Raw genomic sequence first — 18425 nt, 5'->3', positions numbered from 1 at the left:
TCATATAACTTAGTAATATTACTTTGAAATCGTTTTCATATTACCAATTTTAATGCAACTTTAAAAACAGATTTTTCTTGACAAGAGTTAGCTAAGCGAGTCTGGATTAGAGTAGAATAGAAGGGAGTAGCTCAGATCGCGAGTTTTAGAGCAGAGGAAATTAACAGACTCAAGGTTTACAAGCTGGGAATTGAATTTCATGCTGATAGCAGTGATCTATTTAACATTTTTCATGTCAAACCATCATCCAACACTCTAAAAAACTTAAACAATACAGGTCTCTATTGGGATAAATAATTACTCAATAATATAACAAATGTATATTTTAAAACCACAATCAAAAATATACTTCCTTTCAGGCAAAATCAGTCATGAATCTTACATGAAGGCAGATGTAAACCAAATAAAAATATAAAACTGAACAAATAAATTACTATGAATTAATACAACCATGTGTACTATGCAAATAGTAAGTATCTGAGAACATTTGATATTGGATTCCTCTTAGGACACCTCCACACATTTACAACATCAATGGACTTTACGGTTATAATAGCAAGGGCTACCCTATCCCTCCTCTGGGACAACAGTAAGGTTCATGATGCGACCATCCCGGATGATCCTCATGGTGAGGGTGCTGTCAACTGTAGGATCCTCCATTACCGAGTAGACGGCACTGGCACCCGGTACCTCCTTGTTATTGATGTGAGTCACTATGTCCCCCGGCTTCAGTCCGGCACTGTAACAAACCTGACACGGTTTACACATTTATTCTGAAAATAAAAGTTTTGTCTATGTAGTAAATTTAAATTCAAAACAATTTTTGCCTTAGTCCTTTCCACTTTAACTCTGATGTAACAAAACACCCGTTTTTAGAATTGTTCTTTCTGCAAAAATTTACTTGTACACAGCAAATATTTTCATGGTTTATTTCCTGATGCAAATTTTGAATAACAGAAACTGCATACTTTTTAATGCCATTAAAACTGTGAAGTTATGGTATATAGAGCAATGGCAAATTCAGAATTTTTTTAACCTAGATGACCTTGGAAGCTCCCATTCTATATAGGCACCCAGGGGCTTCCTTGAAAATTTCTGAAATTTATGTAGTAAATGAGTATTGTAATCTTAATTGTGTCAAAATCAAAAGATATAGACATTATAAATGAAAATATTTGACATTACGATCAAACACTGGGTGCCTTGACAATTTAAAGTTTTGTCATGAGCATCTTTCAACTAAACATCACTTTGTAAAGACTAAATCTAATAGCTTTCTGATTACCGGGTTCAGAGACAATAAATCATAAATCATAGTGAATTACAAAGATAAACATTTTGACAATACCCAGTGTTATGTTGTTTGTTTGTGATTGAAAAGCTTTACAACAAAAGACATTCTTCAAAATTCTGTGGAATTACAAGAAAGCCTGTACAAAATACTAAAATGGTATAACCAGGACTTGTGTCACAAAGAAAATAAGTATTTTCAAACTTAATAAACTCTTTCTATAGAGGTTAACTGTAGATGTACATCAGCAAACTGAAGGCAAACACTTTGAACATTTGTTATAACTGTTTTGGTAAGTGATTTGAAGTAAAAGAAGTAAAATAAAAGATTAAGTGTCTCAGTTTTCTCTAACAACCAGAATGTTTGCATTTGAAAAATTCTGTATTTTATAATCTTTGAGTGTCCGCCATTTTGTAATGCGTCAACTGTTTTACGTCAGATTTTCGCCAAAATGTTTCTAATTAAAAGAGCTTTAATTTGATGTACGACTCGACCTATGCTTCTATTTAAGAATTTTCACCAACCCCTAGCCGGACGTCCCCCATAAGCAGGATATCATGGTGAAATACATAAAATAATAGCTTTATATGAGCAAAAGCTTGATGTAAATTTTGGTTCTTATATTGTAATTAGTTCAAAAGTTATTAGACCGTCCCGGGACTTTTCAGCACCCCTGTATAGTAAAGCATGTAGTAATTTAGAGGATCTGATGTTGTGTATTTACCTCTAGTTGTCTGTTTCTCTAAGTTATCTAACTAAACTAATAGATGTTTTACTGTACAGTATTTGTTGTGTGGTGACTGCTTTACTCATACGAGTAATTTTACTCATAAAAATTATGCAAATATTTTTCCAATTCTGACTACATTTATTTTAAGGGTAGTTTTATACAATAGTTTGTAATTGAGTCACATAATGTTGCAAGTCAAAAAATATTTTTCATCTGCATTATAAAATGCTGACTTCTAATTGAAGAAAAACTTGTTATCTGAATAAAAATTGCAAGTAGGCTACATTATTGAGCAAATGACAAAATTTAAAACTCACATGAAGGCTGGAGAGCCAATGACAACCTTCCAGATGATGACTCCCTGCTTGATTCCTGGAGGGATGTTTACCCCTTTACTATGTAGGTCCCGCAGTATCGGCTCAGACAGGGTGATTAGCGTGATGCCCATATAGCGTCGCACAATGGGTCCTACCTGTGGCTTGTCTGCAAATTCAGGCATGTCCAGCATGAATTTATAACTATAAAATAATAACTTTCAACTTTTACATAATGATTTGCAATTTTTAATTTCCCATGTTTATTTAGTATGTTATTCTGGTACTTTGGTATTATCTAGAGGCCACTATTTTTAGAACAGATTTTCTCTTCAAGGACCTAAAAAACTACATTATTATAAAAAAAAACACACATACTTTGACATACTTTGATCGCTACATATCATTATGACGATCTGAGCTTTGAATTTAGGTACTATCTCAAGGGGTGTTTTTTAAAAAAACCAACAATATGAAGAAAATGAAATTCTAATCAGTTTTACTCACAAAACAGCTTTCATATTAATCAACTGGAAACAGTATACCATAGGAAAGAAAACGGCCACAACTTTTAACAGAGTAGTCATAAATAACTTTTATGACTAGTATACAGAGTAATACTAAAATAAAATACCATTCTTCAGGCAATACTAAACACATTAAAATGAAGGAAAAAGTTCCTAAAAAAACATTTACTACTCAGTCATCAGCACCTATGAAACTTTGTCATGGTACACGTTGTACTTTTTTTAAATGCAATAATTCAATGTATTTCTAAATTAATTCCTTCTACTATATGCTTAATCAATTCAATTTATGTGATTGTTCATTCTCTGCTCCATGACTGAGAACTAATATTTAATTCTAGATTAATTTATAAGAAATACCTTTAATAATGTAGCATTTAACTTTAACTGCAAAGTTTTTTTTTATTTCACTTCACCAAATTGTACTTCACATTGATTAATTTGATCAATTTTATAATTATCAAGCCAAGAACCAATACTTAATTCCACTTAAAAAGCATGAGCTTACTACACATTACCATAAACTAAGAACTACACTAGTATTCACTTACAGTAACCAAGATTGTTTGTTAAAATTTGTTTACTTTTTAATTTCTCCTCTGCCTTCTTCAAAAATGACTTGGCATAGTCAATAGGAATAGCAAAGGAAATCCCAGCTGTAACTTTCATGGCATTGATTCCTATCACTTCACCATCAAGATTCACCAAGGGTCCACCCGAGTTTCCAAACTGAAAGAACAAAAATTATTAAATAGTCAAAAGGAATAGTAATAATGTTAACAAAGGGTTCAAGGATATCTGAACTGAAATATATTAAAATAGTTACCATTTAAAATTAGTTTATTTGGTTGTAGCTAACACTAGCTAAAATTAAACGTACTTGAATAGTAGACAGGTACTTCTAACTCTGCACTTTAGAATTTCAAATTAATACTTTATTATTAAAGTTACTTGTTAACTTTCAAAAATACAAGTTTTCAAGTGCATTCTATTGTACTGCTCTAGTAAATATATACTCTGGTCATTTTGAGGCACCATTTTAACTCTTATCGACATTATAATGTCGATCCAACAGGTACCCGTTTTGATAGTTCATATAGTACATAAGTCAACACTACCACCATTATTTACATACCATTTGAAACAAAAGGAATTGCTGATTTCAATTGTGAAATTTGATTTGATTTTTTGGCAACAGTGATGTTCCAGTGTCTTCATAAAAATTGCCTTCTGCTCAGAACGATCATCTTCATCTAGCCATTTTGAATCCAGTGATTATCTTGGTATTGATGTAATCATAAAAGGTATTTATTTCACGAGATAGTGTTAATTACTTATAAACGAGTTTACTATGGATCTTTTAAAATCAATAAGTAGTGTTTCTGTTAGTAATTTCATGGCTTTGTATTTGATATGTTGTAATTAGTAAGACTAGACCAATGTAGGCTATTGTGCAGTGCAATGAAAGAGTTTGGGAGCTACAATGTTAATAATATATCTTGGGTATTGATTATTATCAGAGCTTGCCATAGCTTTGTTTATACTCTCATTTCAATAATGCCCCAAAACTTTGCTGATAGGACAATTGACATTAGAGAACTTGTTAGCCTGTGGACTCAGACAATCTAGGCCTTGACAGTAATATCTTGGTTTCTTTTTATGCTTTCTGCACCCAAACAAAGCCAATATTTCAATAAAAGTTTTCAAAATTAATATTTTTTTTCTTTGTAAAATTAATATTATCAGTAAAATATTTTCATATCAAAATTTACATGGAAGAAACTTTTAATTTTTTTAAACCTGTCACTTTCACCACTTTATGCTGATGCACCTATGAACCTACATTTGCAGGATACCAGGTAATGATTATTTATTTATTTATTATTTAACAATGCACATAATTCTCAGATTTTTGGTATATTTTGGCCAAATGTAATTTAAAAATTATATTTTTTGTTTATTTTTAAAATTTATTATACTTATAGAAACAAATTTATCCTTCCATTTACCGTTTGTGAGTTTAAAAACATATTTTTAATTTTTCTTCAAGAAAACCTGGACACCATTAGGCTATATATTTTCTGAAACTAGATAACATTAAGAATAAATTGGGTACCTCAGATTCTAATATTTATTACACTACCGTGTTTCACAAGGTAAGTCCCATCACTTTTCAAAAATTTAAAAACTGCCTATTAATTCATTTATTATTTTGTAGTGCACATAACTCTCTAAATTTTTGTATAGTATTTGTTACATTATCACACTTTACAAGGTCCAGTTCCTCCACTTTTTAAATATTAAAAAATTATAGTTAAAAAATGGGGAGAAATGGCCACCAGAACTTTAGTTAAAGTTGATTTGTTCCTGAAACTATTAACTGTTATGAAATTTTTCAAGATCAAAGGGTTGTAAATGGGGAATAAAGTCATTTCTCACTGATCAATGATGAAATAATGTGTTTTGCATTAAAATTTAATGACATTTGTTTGAATACTGAACCATGATATTTGAGATTCACCTTGTCCCTACTAAAACTTTTAAGACAGGAAAGGGCAAAACTCAGAACTTTGAGAATTAGTCAGAGTAGAATGCATTATGTTTTCTAAAGGGTATAAATTATAATTCTTTTATACTAATTAGGTATATTCTGTATGTTTCAATTTGAAATTTCAAAGTGTCAGACCAGCAAGATATGCCTGTAATAAACAAATTTTGAGTAAAATAAAACATTATTCACATAGACACCTAAAAATACATTATACAAACTCAAGATATTATCTCAACATCATCCCACATACCGTGATAGCTGCGTCTGTCTGTATATACTCCATGTCCTTGCCCCGCAGTCCAATTTCCTGACTGGTGCGCAGGCTGGAGATTATTCCAGCTGTCACAGTGTTTGACAGGGCCAGTGGACTACCGAGAGCGACCACCCACTCCCCCACCCGCAGCTCCTGCGATGAGCCCATCACCACAGTCGTCAGCTTGCGCTACACATGTCAACACAACAATAAACAGTATATACAGTATCCGTCCTAATGTGGCAACGAGGCACGCCGGATATCATTAAAGTTAGGTTTGTAACTATAACATGAAAATATAACATGAACAATTTAAATTATTAATAACAATGCACTACTGCAGTTTACTTTTGCATAAGCACTAGATAATTACAAAAATGTTGAATGCTGCCCTGGAACTTTTTTTAATATTTAATGGATTTAAGTTACAGCAAACATTTATTCAATTTAAAACTTTAAAACTCAACTAATGCACTGTATATGTTCAGTTTTTCTTGTTACATATGTAAAATAAAACACAATTCTAAAGGATAAAAAAACAAATGATTTTTATGAAAACTTAAAACAATGTGTAATGTCCAATATTTAAAATTCATTCAGATCTTAACTTATTAAATAATAAATATTCTACCACTACAACATGTGTCAATTAACATTCGGAAGCTGACAGAACGTCACAGATCAAATGCTTATTGTTTCTAAAAATAGTGTGGCTAAGTCTTAACAAGGCCTCATCCTTCTCTCTCCCACACACATTGGCCGAGGAGTGGGAGAAAATAATCTAGCTTATCCGTGTGCATTTCTTGCTTATATAACTTACAGTTAGACTCCGGTCAGATATCGGAAGTGTCAGATATGATAGGCTTTACTTTACTGTAATGAGAACTTAATCTCAGATATTAAATATTTCTTTACAATAAGACTTTGACCTATTATTCCTTACAAATTCTTGAGTGACATACTACATTAAAAATTAAGTATTATAATTTTCACAACTCGTGTCTTTGGCAGATGTCTCTACATGATCTAAACAACTCTCCATGTCAGTAGAGTGGAAGAGTATTAAAACAGCTATTTAATTAAGTAATAAAATCAAAATTAAAAACTAATATTAATGTCATATATCCTCACTGAATACACCGTTAAAGCTTATTGTCAAGAGCCTTATCTACATGGATAATAACAATACTACACAGAGCACACACATTCACTCTATTCATCAATCATTCTCTTTAACTGCCCAAGACAGGCAAAACTAGACAACAAACACAAGGAATTTTCCAATATGAAACAAGACAAGTTACTATTGAACATTCTGTACAAACACCTAAACAGCTTACTGTTAGTCTCTCACATCAGTTGTAATCTTCAGCAAAGCCAAGTCCGATTTCAGGTCGTAATCTTGAACGGTCGCTTTGTGAGTAGAGCCATCTGCGAGTTTCACCTGTAAGTTTCAAAACTTTATTAAAAGATTTTTTGCAAACAAAAGTCCTTTCATCTTAGTCAGAAGAAGTAGGTAGATTTTGTGACAGCTGAACCATCAAAAATTTGTTTATTATTAATCATTTAGTAAATGTTGTACGTAGTTCAGAATATTTATTTTTCTCTGAGTCCATAACATTTTGAAATGCTCTTCATATTGGAATTAAATTACATACAAGCTGGTCAATAAAGGTGGTTAAGATATGATCATTCTATTTTGAATTGAAAAGTGGGGACTTTCTTTTTGCGTTAGAGGATAAAACACTGTAGACTAAGAAATTCATGAATTGAATTTTGATAAATCCTGGTACAATAATCTTTAAATAAATATTTTTCCTAAAAACAATAAAACCAAGTAACCTTCATTTTTTCTATTAAAACACTTGCAAATTGAACACTAAACCATATTGTATACAAGTTTGTAAATACTGATAAAGTACTACATAACTACTTTGTAAGTGGACTCTACTTCTTACCCATATTAAAAAAAAATTGTATTTTTGTCCTTTGGCTGCAGGTTTTCATGAAATACTTGTTCAGTCTAAACAAAAACTGAATGTATTCTCACCACAAACACACCGTAAATAACGAAAATGAAATGAATGTACATGGTGTTTGGTTATGGCCTTAAAATAAATCCAATTTTAGGCCTCATCTAAAATACTTTGAATGAGGATTGTTTACTTTTGTTTTAAAAAAGATAATGTTTCCAAGCTTTTGCTTAACAAAACACATCCATACTTTATCAAAGACAGCTATTTATCCAAATTATACAATCATATATTACAATTTCGCTAGTCTTATACAGTTTCCAGTGTATTGTCTCATATAGAGAAATTCTATAGAAATTGTCTCTTACAAGAAACCTGCTATTTATGGCTACACAAAAAGGTTCTCAAAGAGTTTTATCAGATAACAATTAAGTCACTTTAAATTACTGTCTGCAGAATTTTGTCCAGTCCTCTGATGTGTTTTGCAATAAGTATATTCCTAGTTCATGTCCTTATGTTCCTAGAAACATGTAAATTTGGCTCCTTTATAACTTCCCATGGACATACAGCCACCACTTTATCAATATTATTAAATGATAGGATAACATGTTTTGGGACATTAACCATTGTAGAAGTTAAAAAACTGGAACACTACATTTCCAGAGTTAGTGTCTGTTCTTTTCCTCAGGTATCAAAAATTTGGCTCAAAGTTGAGCGTGCAAAAATATTTAAAACTAATCAGTATGAGTAAATAAACTCACCTAAATCATGGTTAAGAACAAAACAAGTTATAAGTTAAGAAACTTAAGCATATACCTGAGAGGCCAAAGTGAATAGATCATGTTAGATGAAGGTAGTTTTATTTTGATTGATGTCTGTATAGGTGCTCTAAACCATGAGATGTAATTCTATTTGGAAATAAGCTAGCAAATAAACTGTACATCTTAATAACTTCATAAATAGAATGCCCTTAGTAAATGTAAAAAGAAGGGAAGTTTTATCATCTAGACATACTCCTAGCGGATTAAAACAGGTTTTTAAAAGCTGAAATACAACTTGATAGATGTAAATACTGTAAAGCCTACTTACTGACTAAAATATATTTAGAAATGTTACGATAATGATGATTATTTCTTTGAATCCGTAATTTACTATGTTACAGTTAATTTTAGAGCTTGTACAAAGCATTTGTGATCCAAAAAGCACACATTTTAAACCAAAGATATAAAAATAACCAAAATAACTTACCTGAATCCTACTACCGGGTTTAGCTACAACCACATGAGCATTAGTCAAGATTAATCCATCATTACTAACAATGAATCCAGAGCCATTAGAGACTGTAGTTGGAGTACCAGTGAAAAATTCTAACCTGAAAATAAATATTAATTTACTAACCTGAAAATTTTTTAATATTTAAATCGAGCATTTCGAGCATAGTGTTGATAGTTTTTATTTTAAACCTTTAACAGCCTTTAATGTACTGTACTGGTGAGACATCTTGGTTTTAGCTCCATAGGAATAATGTTAAACCTCACGTCACTTTAGCGAACCTATTTTTACTAATAACAATAACAACGTACCTTCATCAAACAATTCAAATGGTAGTCATAACACTACTATAGTTTCCACTGTTAATAAGTTATATTCTGGTGCCGGTATCAATAAATATTAAAAGTAAAGATTATCCATCTGGAGTCGTCATAGTTTAAAATTTATGAACACAGCACTAAATACAACAAATAAATAAATAAATGTGAGATACATAATATTTGATCACACACAAATATTAAACATGATAAAACTTCACGGCTGACAGAAGACAATTGACACTAGATGATTTCAGTTCCCTGTGCGTAGACATTATCAACAGATTGGTCAGTTGGCGAGATGCTGTTGCAATGGAGTAATGTGTTGATCAAATAATGGAAACTGAATTGTAGCTTCTCATTTAACTAACATGAGTTCATGTAAGGATTTCTTTTTAAATGTTAATAAAATTTGTATTCTTCAAGCGTGTTAATTTGCTGCCTTTACCAAATTGATGTGAAACTTTCAGATTTTTATTAATTCCGTTTATTATGTGGTCTCATCCATCAAATGTTGAGTGAATGACGAAGCCTGCTTATAAATTTATGTTTCAGGCAATGCTCTTTAAATGTTTAGCTAAATAATCTGCCTTTCTGTTCAATGCAAAAACTATGGCAATCAGAAAAAGTTATTTTATAAAGCCGGTTTGACAGTTTTGGGTACAAGTCCTGAGATTTACATTTCAAAATATTTCTGGTATGGTTTGTTGTCTTGAATATTAGGTCTAAGCCATCGGATTTAAGGTCTTTTTAATGTAATGCTGTATTGTTGGGCTACACTCAACGCATTTTTACTTCTTGTCCTGCTTTTCATTTTCCTTATTATTACAGAGTAATATTTTGTTCTACTTTTTCTGTACTATTTTGTCCACCACGGTGTTGTTTTAACCATCAGCCTTGGCAATATGTTTTATGATATTTAATTCTTTGTTATGATTGCTTATATTCAGTGGTACTTTGAGAAATCTGTAAACCATAGAGTTATAAGTGGACATGTTTAGTGTGTATGGATGATATGAAGTGGAATGGATGGTCTGATGTATGTGTACGGTAAAAACCATATTCAAAACTATTGTTGCTTTTGTCTAGGATGAGGTCTAAAAGATTGTTGATTTGATGTTTCTGTTTCAATGGTAAAATTTAGATTACGGTCAATGGTGTTTAAATATTTATGTAAAAGATCTATCTGGTGGACATAATTATTTTAATGGCACCATATTATGGGAGATGTCTCACTGTACAGATATAATAATACACATTCAAACACGTTTAGTTTTTTTCAATATTTGTATAGGGTAATCAGAAGCATTTTTTGTATGTCATCATTTAAATATTCAAAACGTATACACTATACAACAAAACTACAACATGTTTGGATAGCGATTTCCCAGAACGCTATGGTAAAAAATTGGGGCATAAAATTGAATGAGGTTTAACATTATTCTTATGGGGCAAAGCTCTAGGTAGTTTCACCACAACTGGTTCTTAAGTGCCAGGTGTTTTATTTAATACATTCTCAACTGTAATGCTGTAAGATTAACGTAAGTTAAGATTTTGAGATTCAGATGTTCTTAAGTGCTGTTAGTGATATCTGTTAAGAAGCTGAAGCACTTTAGTGAACTAATAATGATTGTTGAAGGAAATGGCCAATTTGTGCTACTAACTACTGGATTTTCAGACAATTACAAGAGCATATTTAATTTAACCAGTTACCGGTTGCAAGGTTGTAGTTTTTTACAGTGCATGCCAATATCTTTCACAAACATCACAAAAAATTTAATTCTCCTATTATACTAACTCTAAAACTAATTTTTTTGTATTTATTTGATTTTATAGTTACTTTTTTTAAACCACATATACTTAGGGAAACTGCTTTTTACTTAATGACAATCAAAACATTTTAGAACACACAACTTTATAGCTAAAATCAACAGGCATAAAGCCAACCACTTTGGCCTTCAACGAATGCCTGCCAACGTTAAACGGTGTAAGTGAGGGATTAAATTCTAAAAACACTGCAATGAAAATAATGTCATATATCTTATGAAATGAAAAAGAGGATGATAAAACAAATTTTAAAAGTGATTGGTAAGTTATTAGTTTCAATAGATGAATTAACAAGTCTTGGAAGCAAAAGTATGTAGATAATATATTTAAAATTGGATGTCTGTAAAGAGAACACTCCACAATTCTTATTTCTAAATCTTTTTTAACTGTCTGATCAAACACCCTGTCTGTAGTAGAGAGCCTCCTTGATTGCTTAAAAAACATGCAGAGCAATATACATTTGTTTGTCAATCAGCTGTTTACCTCCCAGATTTTAACCTACATTAGTAATAATGCACCTCCCAGATTTTTACTTAAGTTAGTAATAATGTACGACATTCTAGCTGAGTTGTCTATGCTCTCATAACCTTTGTAAAATCAAGAAACAACTATGCAAATAAATAGTGTCTTGCTTTACAAGGCATGGAAGAAAAGCCTGACAAATATCAACTAATACTTTAGAAGCAAAATTAACTATCAATGAAGGTAAATTTTGTGTTGTGTCACTCTCAGAAAAATAAAACAACTCCAACAACAACAGTCTATCATCAACAGTTGGTGACACGAATCATAAATAAAACTTGCAAAAAAGATTGCTCACAATGATTTCTAGTCATAAATTCCATCCATCGAGCACAAAGAACACATGTACATCGCCATTATACTTGCGGCCATTACTTAAATACCAAACACATGATTTTACTTTGAATTTATTTGGAATTATAATATGGAACTAAATTATGTTATAGACTATTTAAACTGTATTATAGTGAATTTATATTTTTATATGTAGAAGAAATGTATGTAGGCCTATTTAAGATTATACAAAATAACTAAACTAAATTCGTACTATGTTTGATCGGCATAGTAATTTCCATTATTTTACAGAGTATTTATAACTTGTTCAAATGGATCACCATTTTGTCATTTTCGGTCATTATCTTGTACCCATTTTAAAGAATCAAGAATCAAGAAGCTTTATTGTCATTAAATACACAAAGGTACAATAGACATTGTCAGACAATATAAATATATATAATCTATTAAAGTTCTATGGTGGTTATAACACAGTAATAATTTTTTTCTGTAGTAAGTTTATACATAAGTGGTTTAATTGCTCAAACTATAAAAACATTGCATAATAAATATTCACCAGTGCTAAAATTTAAATACTTACAAATAGGAAACACAAATGAATAATTTATCACAAAACTTACATTGACAAATGAATATAACAAATTAAAATAGTTTGACTAGAATGCTGAGCTTAAATTAAAAGATTTAAAACTGGTACAATTGAAACTAACATATAAACAGTACAAATTAAAACAACATTTATATTTAAAAAGCTGTATCAGACCATTTAAAACAGACTATCAGAAAATTATGGTACTTGTATCACAGACTAAGAATTCATCCACAGAGTAAAAAGGTGCAACCTTAAACCAATTCTTAAGAACTGTTTTAAATTTATTTAGACTCGTTGTCCATGTACTATCAGGTAATTTATTACTGCACCTCCATAAAGCAGTGACTTTTTTTAAATTTTTCAAGTCTTACTGGTATTAAATTTAACATATATTTAGCTCTTGTATTATAGTTATGGATGTCTTGACGCACCTCATATTTGTCTAGATTTTCTTTAACTCTCATTAAGCAACAATATATATACATAGATGGTACTGTCATTATGGAGAACTCTTTGAAAATCAGGCGACAAGATTCCTTACCCTTCACATTCTTAATCAATCTTAGAGCTTGCTTTTGCCACAAAAAAACTCTTTGGGCTCCACTACTATTACCCCAAAGAAGTATTCCATATAACAAGAGTGAGTGAAAAAAGGCAAAATATGATGTTATTAACATTTCTCTACTTACACATAAACTTAATTTACGTAATAAGTATGTTACCCTAGATAGCTTTGTACATAGACTACTTGTATGAGTATCCCAACTAAGCCTGTCATCCAAATGTACCCCTAACAGTTTAACTGATTTACTTCCACTTGTTACAGCAGTTCTTAAACAGAAATAAATATTCTCTGTTTTACTATTGTTTACATTTAAGAAATTTGCTCTAAACCAACCACAAGCTACCCTCATGGCATTACCTTGCACCAAGGTATTTACCAGAATTGAGTAAAGTTGTATCATCCGCATATAAAACGGACATACAGGGTACACTAAAAGCAAAATCATTCATAGCTACAATAAACAAAAAAGGCCCCAGGACCGAGCCCTGAGGGACACCCATTTGAACTGATTTGAGCTTTGATACATCAGAACCTTGAGTTACCATTTGCTTCCTATTACTTAGATAGGAGGTCATTAAATTCAATTCTTTACCTTGTATACCGTAACAATGAAGTTTTTTTAAAAGCAGATCATGAGATATACTATCAAAAGCTTTCGACAAGTCAATTAAAGTGGCTGATAATATATCTTTACATTCAAAACTTCTTAAGATTTTTTTCAACAACTGATTCAATTGCTTTGATAGTGTTTTTTCCAGGTAAAAAACCAAACTGCTCCTTACATAGAAGTTCTCCCTCAGCAAAGTAATTGTACAGTTGGTCTTTTATACAGCACTCAAAGACCTTAATAAATATAGGAACTAATGATATCGGGCAATAGTTAGAGGGGCACAATTTATCTCCTTTCTTAAAAATAGGTACAACTTTGACAACCTTAAGAATATCTGGAAAAACACTCTGCTCAAGCATCATGTTAAAAAGAAGTGTTAAGGGCTCTAGAATAATATCTATTATTTCCTTGACTACTTTGTTGGAGAAACCATAAACATCTTCACTTTGTGATGAACTCAATTTAGAAACATACTTGAGCACATCTTTTGAAGGAATCTGCTTCCAGTGGAAAACGTTATTCTCAATATTCATGTTAGATATATACCTATTTAAAAACTGGATGGCAGCTATATTACAGTTACTCACTACATTATTTACATTTGATATTGTTACAGAGTTAATAAAATAGTCATTAAAAATTTCTGAATCAATTTTTGTTTCCTGATTTGCTGGTCTTAAATTAGCTTCTAATCTAATAACATTCCAAGCAGCTTTACACTTATTTTTAGAACTAAGAATATGATTTTCATGAGATTCTAACTTGGCTTGTTTTATTTTTACTTTATAACATCTTTTAGCATTTAAATATGCATCTTTATATAAATTTTCTTCAGCAAGACCTTTATTATTCTTATAGCAATCATACAAATGCATAACATAATCTCTATATGACCTCAGCTCAGGTGTAAACCACTTATTCTTACATATATTTTTATGTAAATCTACTTATATACAGCATTCTTCAAAAGAAGTTGTCAAAAAGTTAATAAAATCATTAAAAGCTAAATCAACTCTATAGTATGTTTTTAAGAAAGTCCAGTCAACCTCACTTAGCACCATTCTAAAGTTTCTTATTGCTTTGGGAGTTAAGTCCCTCATTCACTTGAAATATGTTTGTTTGTTTGGATCATTACCCATAAAGTCGTGGAAGACTGCTAAAATACCAGAGTGATCAGAGATATGAGGCTCGATGATCTGACATTCTATATCATTTTTAAACATATTGGTAACAATGTTATCAAGACAAGCTACATTTCTTGTAGGTAATACATTTTGAGACTAAAATCGCATGTTCATCACCACTGTTCTTGCTGATGTCACTAGCCTACTCAGTATGTAAATGATTTTACTTGATTTGTTCAACAATATTATTATTCTGGTAAATAAAAATAGCTGGCAATGATTAATTACGAATATTTATAAGACAAATGTTTTTATATTCAAAAGCTTAGATATCTAGAATTGATAGTTGATCCAATTGTGTTGATGGCCCCTTATTACAAGGACTATCCAGAAAATAGATTAACTTACAACTTCTGCTTAACAGTTTCGTGTAACTAACTCCTTGAAATTTGAGGAAAACTAAGTGAGAGTTCTGTTATTGTGAATCAGTAGTCTTCTTTAACCTTCTCATTGATTTCATAAACAATTTCATAAGTCACAATGCTTTCACTCATTCATCGTTATGCACGTTAGTTCGGCCATTTTAAACCTAATGCACCACTGACCCATCCCACCTTTAGTAATCACATTGTTTCCATAAACTTCACAGAGTTGGCGATAGACAGTTTATTGTGCTTAGCGAAAAATCATAATACCGACTGCATTTCATAACTCGTGGGATTATCAACTGCATCAGGCATTTTAAACTGTTATTGTAAAACAAAAAATAGCGACAGTAACTTCTCAATAGTACGACTGGATAAATAAACGCCCTGATATCAAAATGGCCACGATAGTCCCACCCAACTAAATTAACAAAGAAACCGCATGGCAAACAAGACCGAAATAAAAGTGTCCATCAATCATTAGGAAAACTTTTTAGACCGGCAACTGTTGACTTTTGGTAACACTTAAAGACAGTTGAAAGCTCATGGACGACCATGAAACGAAATTTGAAAAGTGACATGTACCAAATACTTGCAGATCATATCTGTGAATATTTATACAGAAAAGAGGTACAGCTTTCTGAAGAGGATGCATTCAAGCATTTCTTGAATGTGGGTAAACATTGCTACCCAGGTGAAAACGTAAAGATAGTTCCACCAATTTCCTATGTCAATATAAATTCTAAATTTTGTTATGTAATTTCTAAATTCTTTAATTGTTTCCTATTTTTGTTCTAAATTTTATCATTATGGTTTATTTTATTATTTATATGAGATTGTCACTATATTTATTAAATTCATTATTTTAATTTCAAACATATGATTGTTACTGAGGACTATAGGTACTTTGATATCGATTGATAGTTAATTATTCTATATATGAATATTATGTATTGATATAAAAAACTGGGACCCCTTATCATGCTCTACTCCAACAATCAATAAGCTTCACCATGTTAAGAAGGAAACTGTGGCTAAAATAACAAAAAATAGGTGCAATGAAAAAGTGTTAAATTTTACTGGAACTTCAACTCAGGTAGATCTGTTCGGCTACAGTATAATAAGCGGCCACCAACATAATCGGATGATAATTATCGATGTTATTATTATATGATATGATACGAAATATCGTATCGATAGTATCAAATATAAATTTGACCTATATATGTTCATAATTACATTCCCAGCTTTATTTAGACACGTGACGTCTTACCAGCTGTTGCTAGTGGCATCATTATCAGCTAACTATTGACGTCATTGCCATCAATTATAATTTTGTTTATATTAAAGAAGGCTAGTGACGACAAGATGGCTATGAATATGCAAGTGTCAGCTGATTTTAGGTAGTGTAGACAAAATAAATATTACCCAATGTAAGTAACGTCAGAGCCTTGAAACAATAACTGAAAAGGTAGGCCTAGACTAATATGAGCTTTCTGAGACAAATGAAATTGTGGATGACTTACCTCCTAGAATCCTGAATCTCAATGTAAACAACACAAGATGCACATTTATCTACAACATCAGCAACAAAATTAAATTTATTTCTTAAACTGTCTTTAGGAAGTTTTGGTTCAATTGGAGTAGCAGCATATACAACTGGTGTAATATAATTAAGTACATTTAAAGACTTTGGTAAGTAGTAGGGAATATCTTCCCTCAAATTCAAATAAGTAAAACACAGCCCAAGACTACCACATAGACCTAATCCCAGTTTAAAAAATGTTCTTGAGTAGTTGCCATTTCCACTGTACTTGTGATACTTCTTTTCTTGCTGGAAATGTCTTAACTGTACAATACACATGCTACATGGCTCTATGTAAGTTGTTTGTTTCAAATTACTGTAAATTTTAATAGAGGTTAATTGTTTACATTTACTAAAATTTCTGAGTTGGAACATTTTAAAAGTAAGAAATAAACAAGATCTTAGATTTCTCACGTCATTCTATTTTTGCTGCTGGTATTTTCGTCCTCACATACGTTAATGATTTGTTTAATTTAATTAGAAAAGGAATTGCATATTGAGGTTAGGTTTATAATTGAAATCTACTATTATTACATGGAAAAGAATCGAATGTCAATTTCCGAATACAATTTTTTCCATAAACTAGAAAACATCAGGTTTAGCCAGAGAGTTAAGGTTTAGTAGTGACATTACTTATTTCCTACTCTATGATCATTGTATGAGCTTACCATACATAAATCTAATATGTTAGTTATTGTCCGGAAGCCGAAAGCCAATTTGCATTGTGTATAGTGTAAATAAATTACATGTGCTTTCCTGTAATTTATAGAAGAATTTATTTTTATCCTGAAAAGATGTCGATCGTCAACCACAATAGTTTAGGGTTTACTTTTACGTACTTACAAACAAAGGTCAGATACCCAAATAATAGTTACATGTTGAACGTCAAATGAAACATGATTTATAACGAACAAAGCTTTCAATATTTTATTGTATTGACGTTTTACTGAAGAAGTTTTAACGTCGCATAGTGAATAGGATAATGTTAAGAACTTTCAAAGACTACCATATTTCTAATAGATCACAGTTTGCCTTTTGTGATTGGCACTTCTCTTGAATCCAAAGTGTTGTGTTTAGTGTTCCGCAGGGGTCTGTCTTGTGAGCCATACTTTGTTGATTGCAGTTACTGACTAATCACGGTCTTGAGGGAACAATGCTCCTGATTGCTGATGACTTGAACCTCATTGCAAGAAGTGCGGACACAAGACTGGCCGCAGATGGAAATATTGGATGGCAGATGGGTTGTTAGAGAGGGCTGAGAGTTGGTTTTGCAGGAATAGGCTAAAAGTGAAGGAGATACTCAAAGCTTGCTCTGTATTCTCAGCCGAGCGGAATCTTAAATGGAGATCAGTGTAAAACTCTAGAGTTTTGTGCTGGATCCCAAGTTAACTTATGATAAACTTGATAAACATATAATTAACACATGATGAAAACCACCCAGAGAGCTCTTTCTTGTCCGAAACGTGAAGAACATGTTGACCAGATCTCACCTACTACATTTCACAATGCATTATTCCACTGTCACGTAAATCGTTGCATTTTTCTTTGGGCTGTGTATCTGCAACAAGGTTGATATTATTTTTACGAAAGAGTGTTCTATGTTTAACAACTAACTACGGACCTAGTGAAAATTGTCGTCCCAAAAACTGGTAA

General features: G+C 31.4%; 1 protein-coding gene across 2 annotated transcripts; it reads right to left on the bottom strand.

The window, feature by feature from the left end:
- Positions 1–305: 305 nt before the first annotated feature.
- On the bottom strand, positions 306–17361 carry LOC124359809 (serine protease HTRA2, mitochondrial). Of its 2 annotated transcripts, none has more exons than XM_046812852.1 (7): positions 16714–17361; positions 8888–9011; positions 7021–7110; positions 5664–5855; positions 3414–3591; positions 2339–2504; positions 306–739 (listed from the first exon to the last, which is right to left on the bottom strand). In XM_046812852.1, exons 1-7 carry the CDS (start codon positions 17145–17147, stop codon positions 568–570), a joined length of 1356 nt encoding a protein of 451 aa, XP_046668808.1. In that variant the 5' UTR covers positions 17148–17361; the 3' UTR covers positions 306–567. The 2 variants fall into 2 exon arrangements, with proteins under 2 accessions (XP_046668808.1, XP_046668809.1); XM_046812853.1 differs by having other exon boundaries at positions 3447–3591; positions 16714–17356.
- Between the last annotated feature and the right edge of the window lie 1064 nt (positions 17362–18425).

This window comes from Homalodisca vitripennis, chromosome 4 (assembly GCF_021130785.1).
Source record: "Homalodisca vitripennis isolate AUS2020 chromosome 4, UT_GWSS_2.1, whole genome shotgun sequence".
Taxonomy (NCBI): domain Eukaryota; kingdom Metazoa; phylum Arthropoda; class Insecta; order Hemiptera; family Cicadellidae; genus Homalodisca; species Homalodisca vitripennis.
This window is presented reverse-complemented; position numbering and strand designations above follow the sequence as displayed.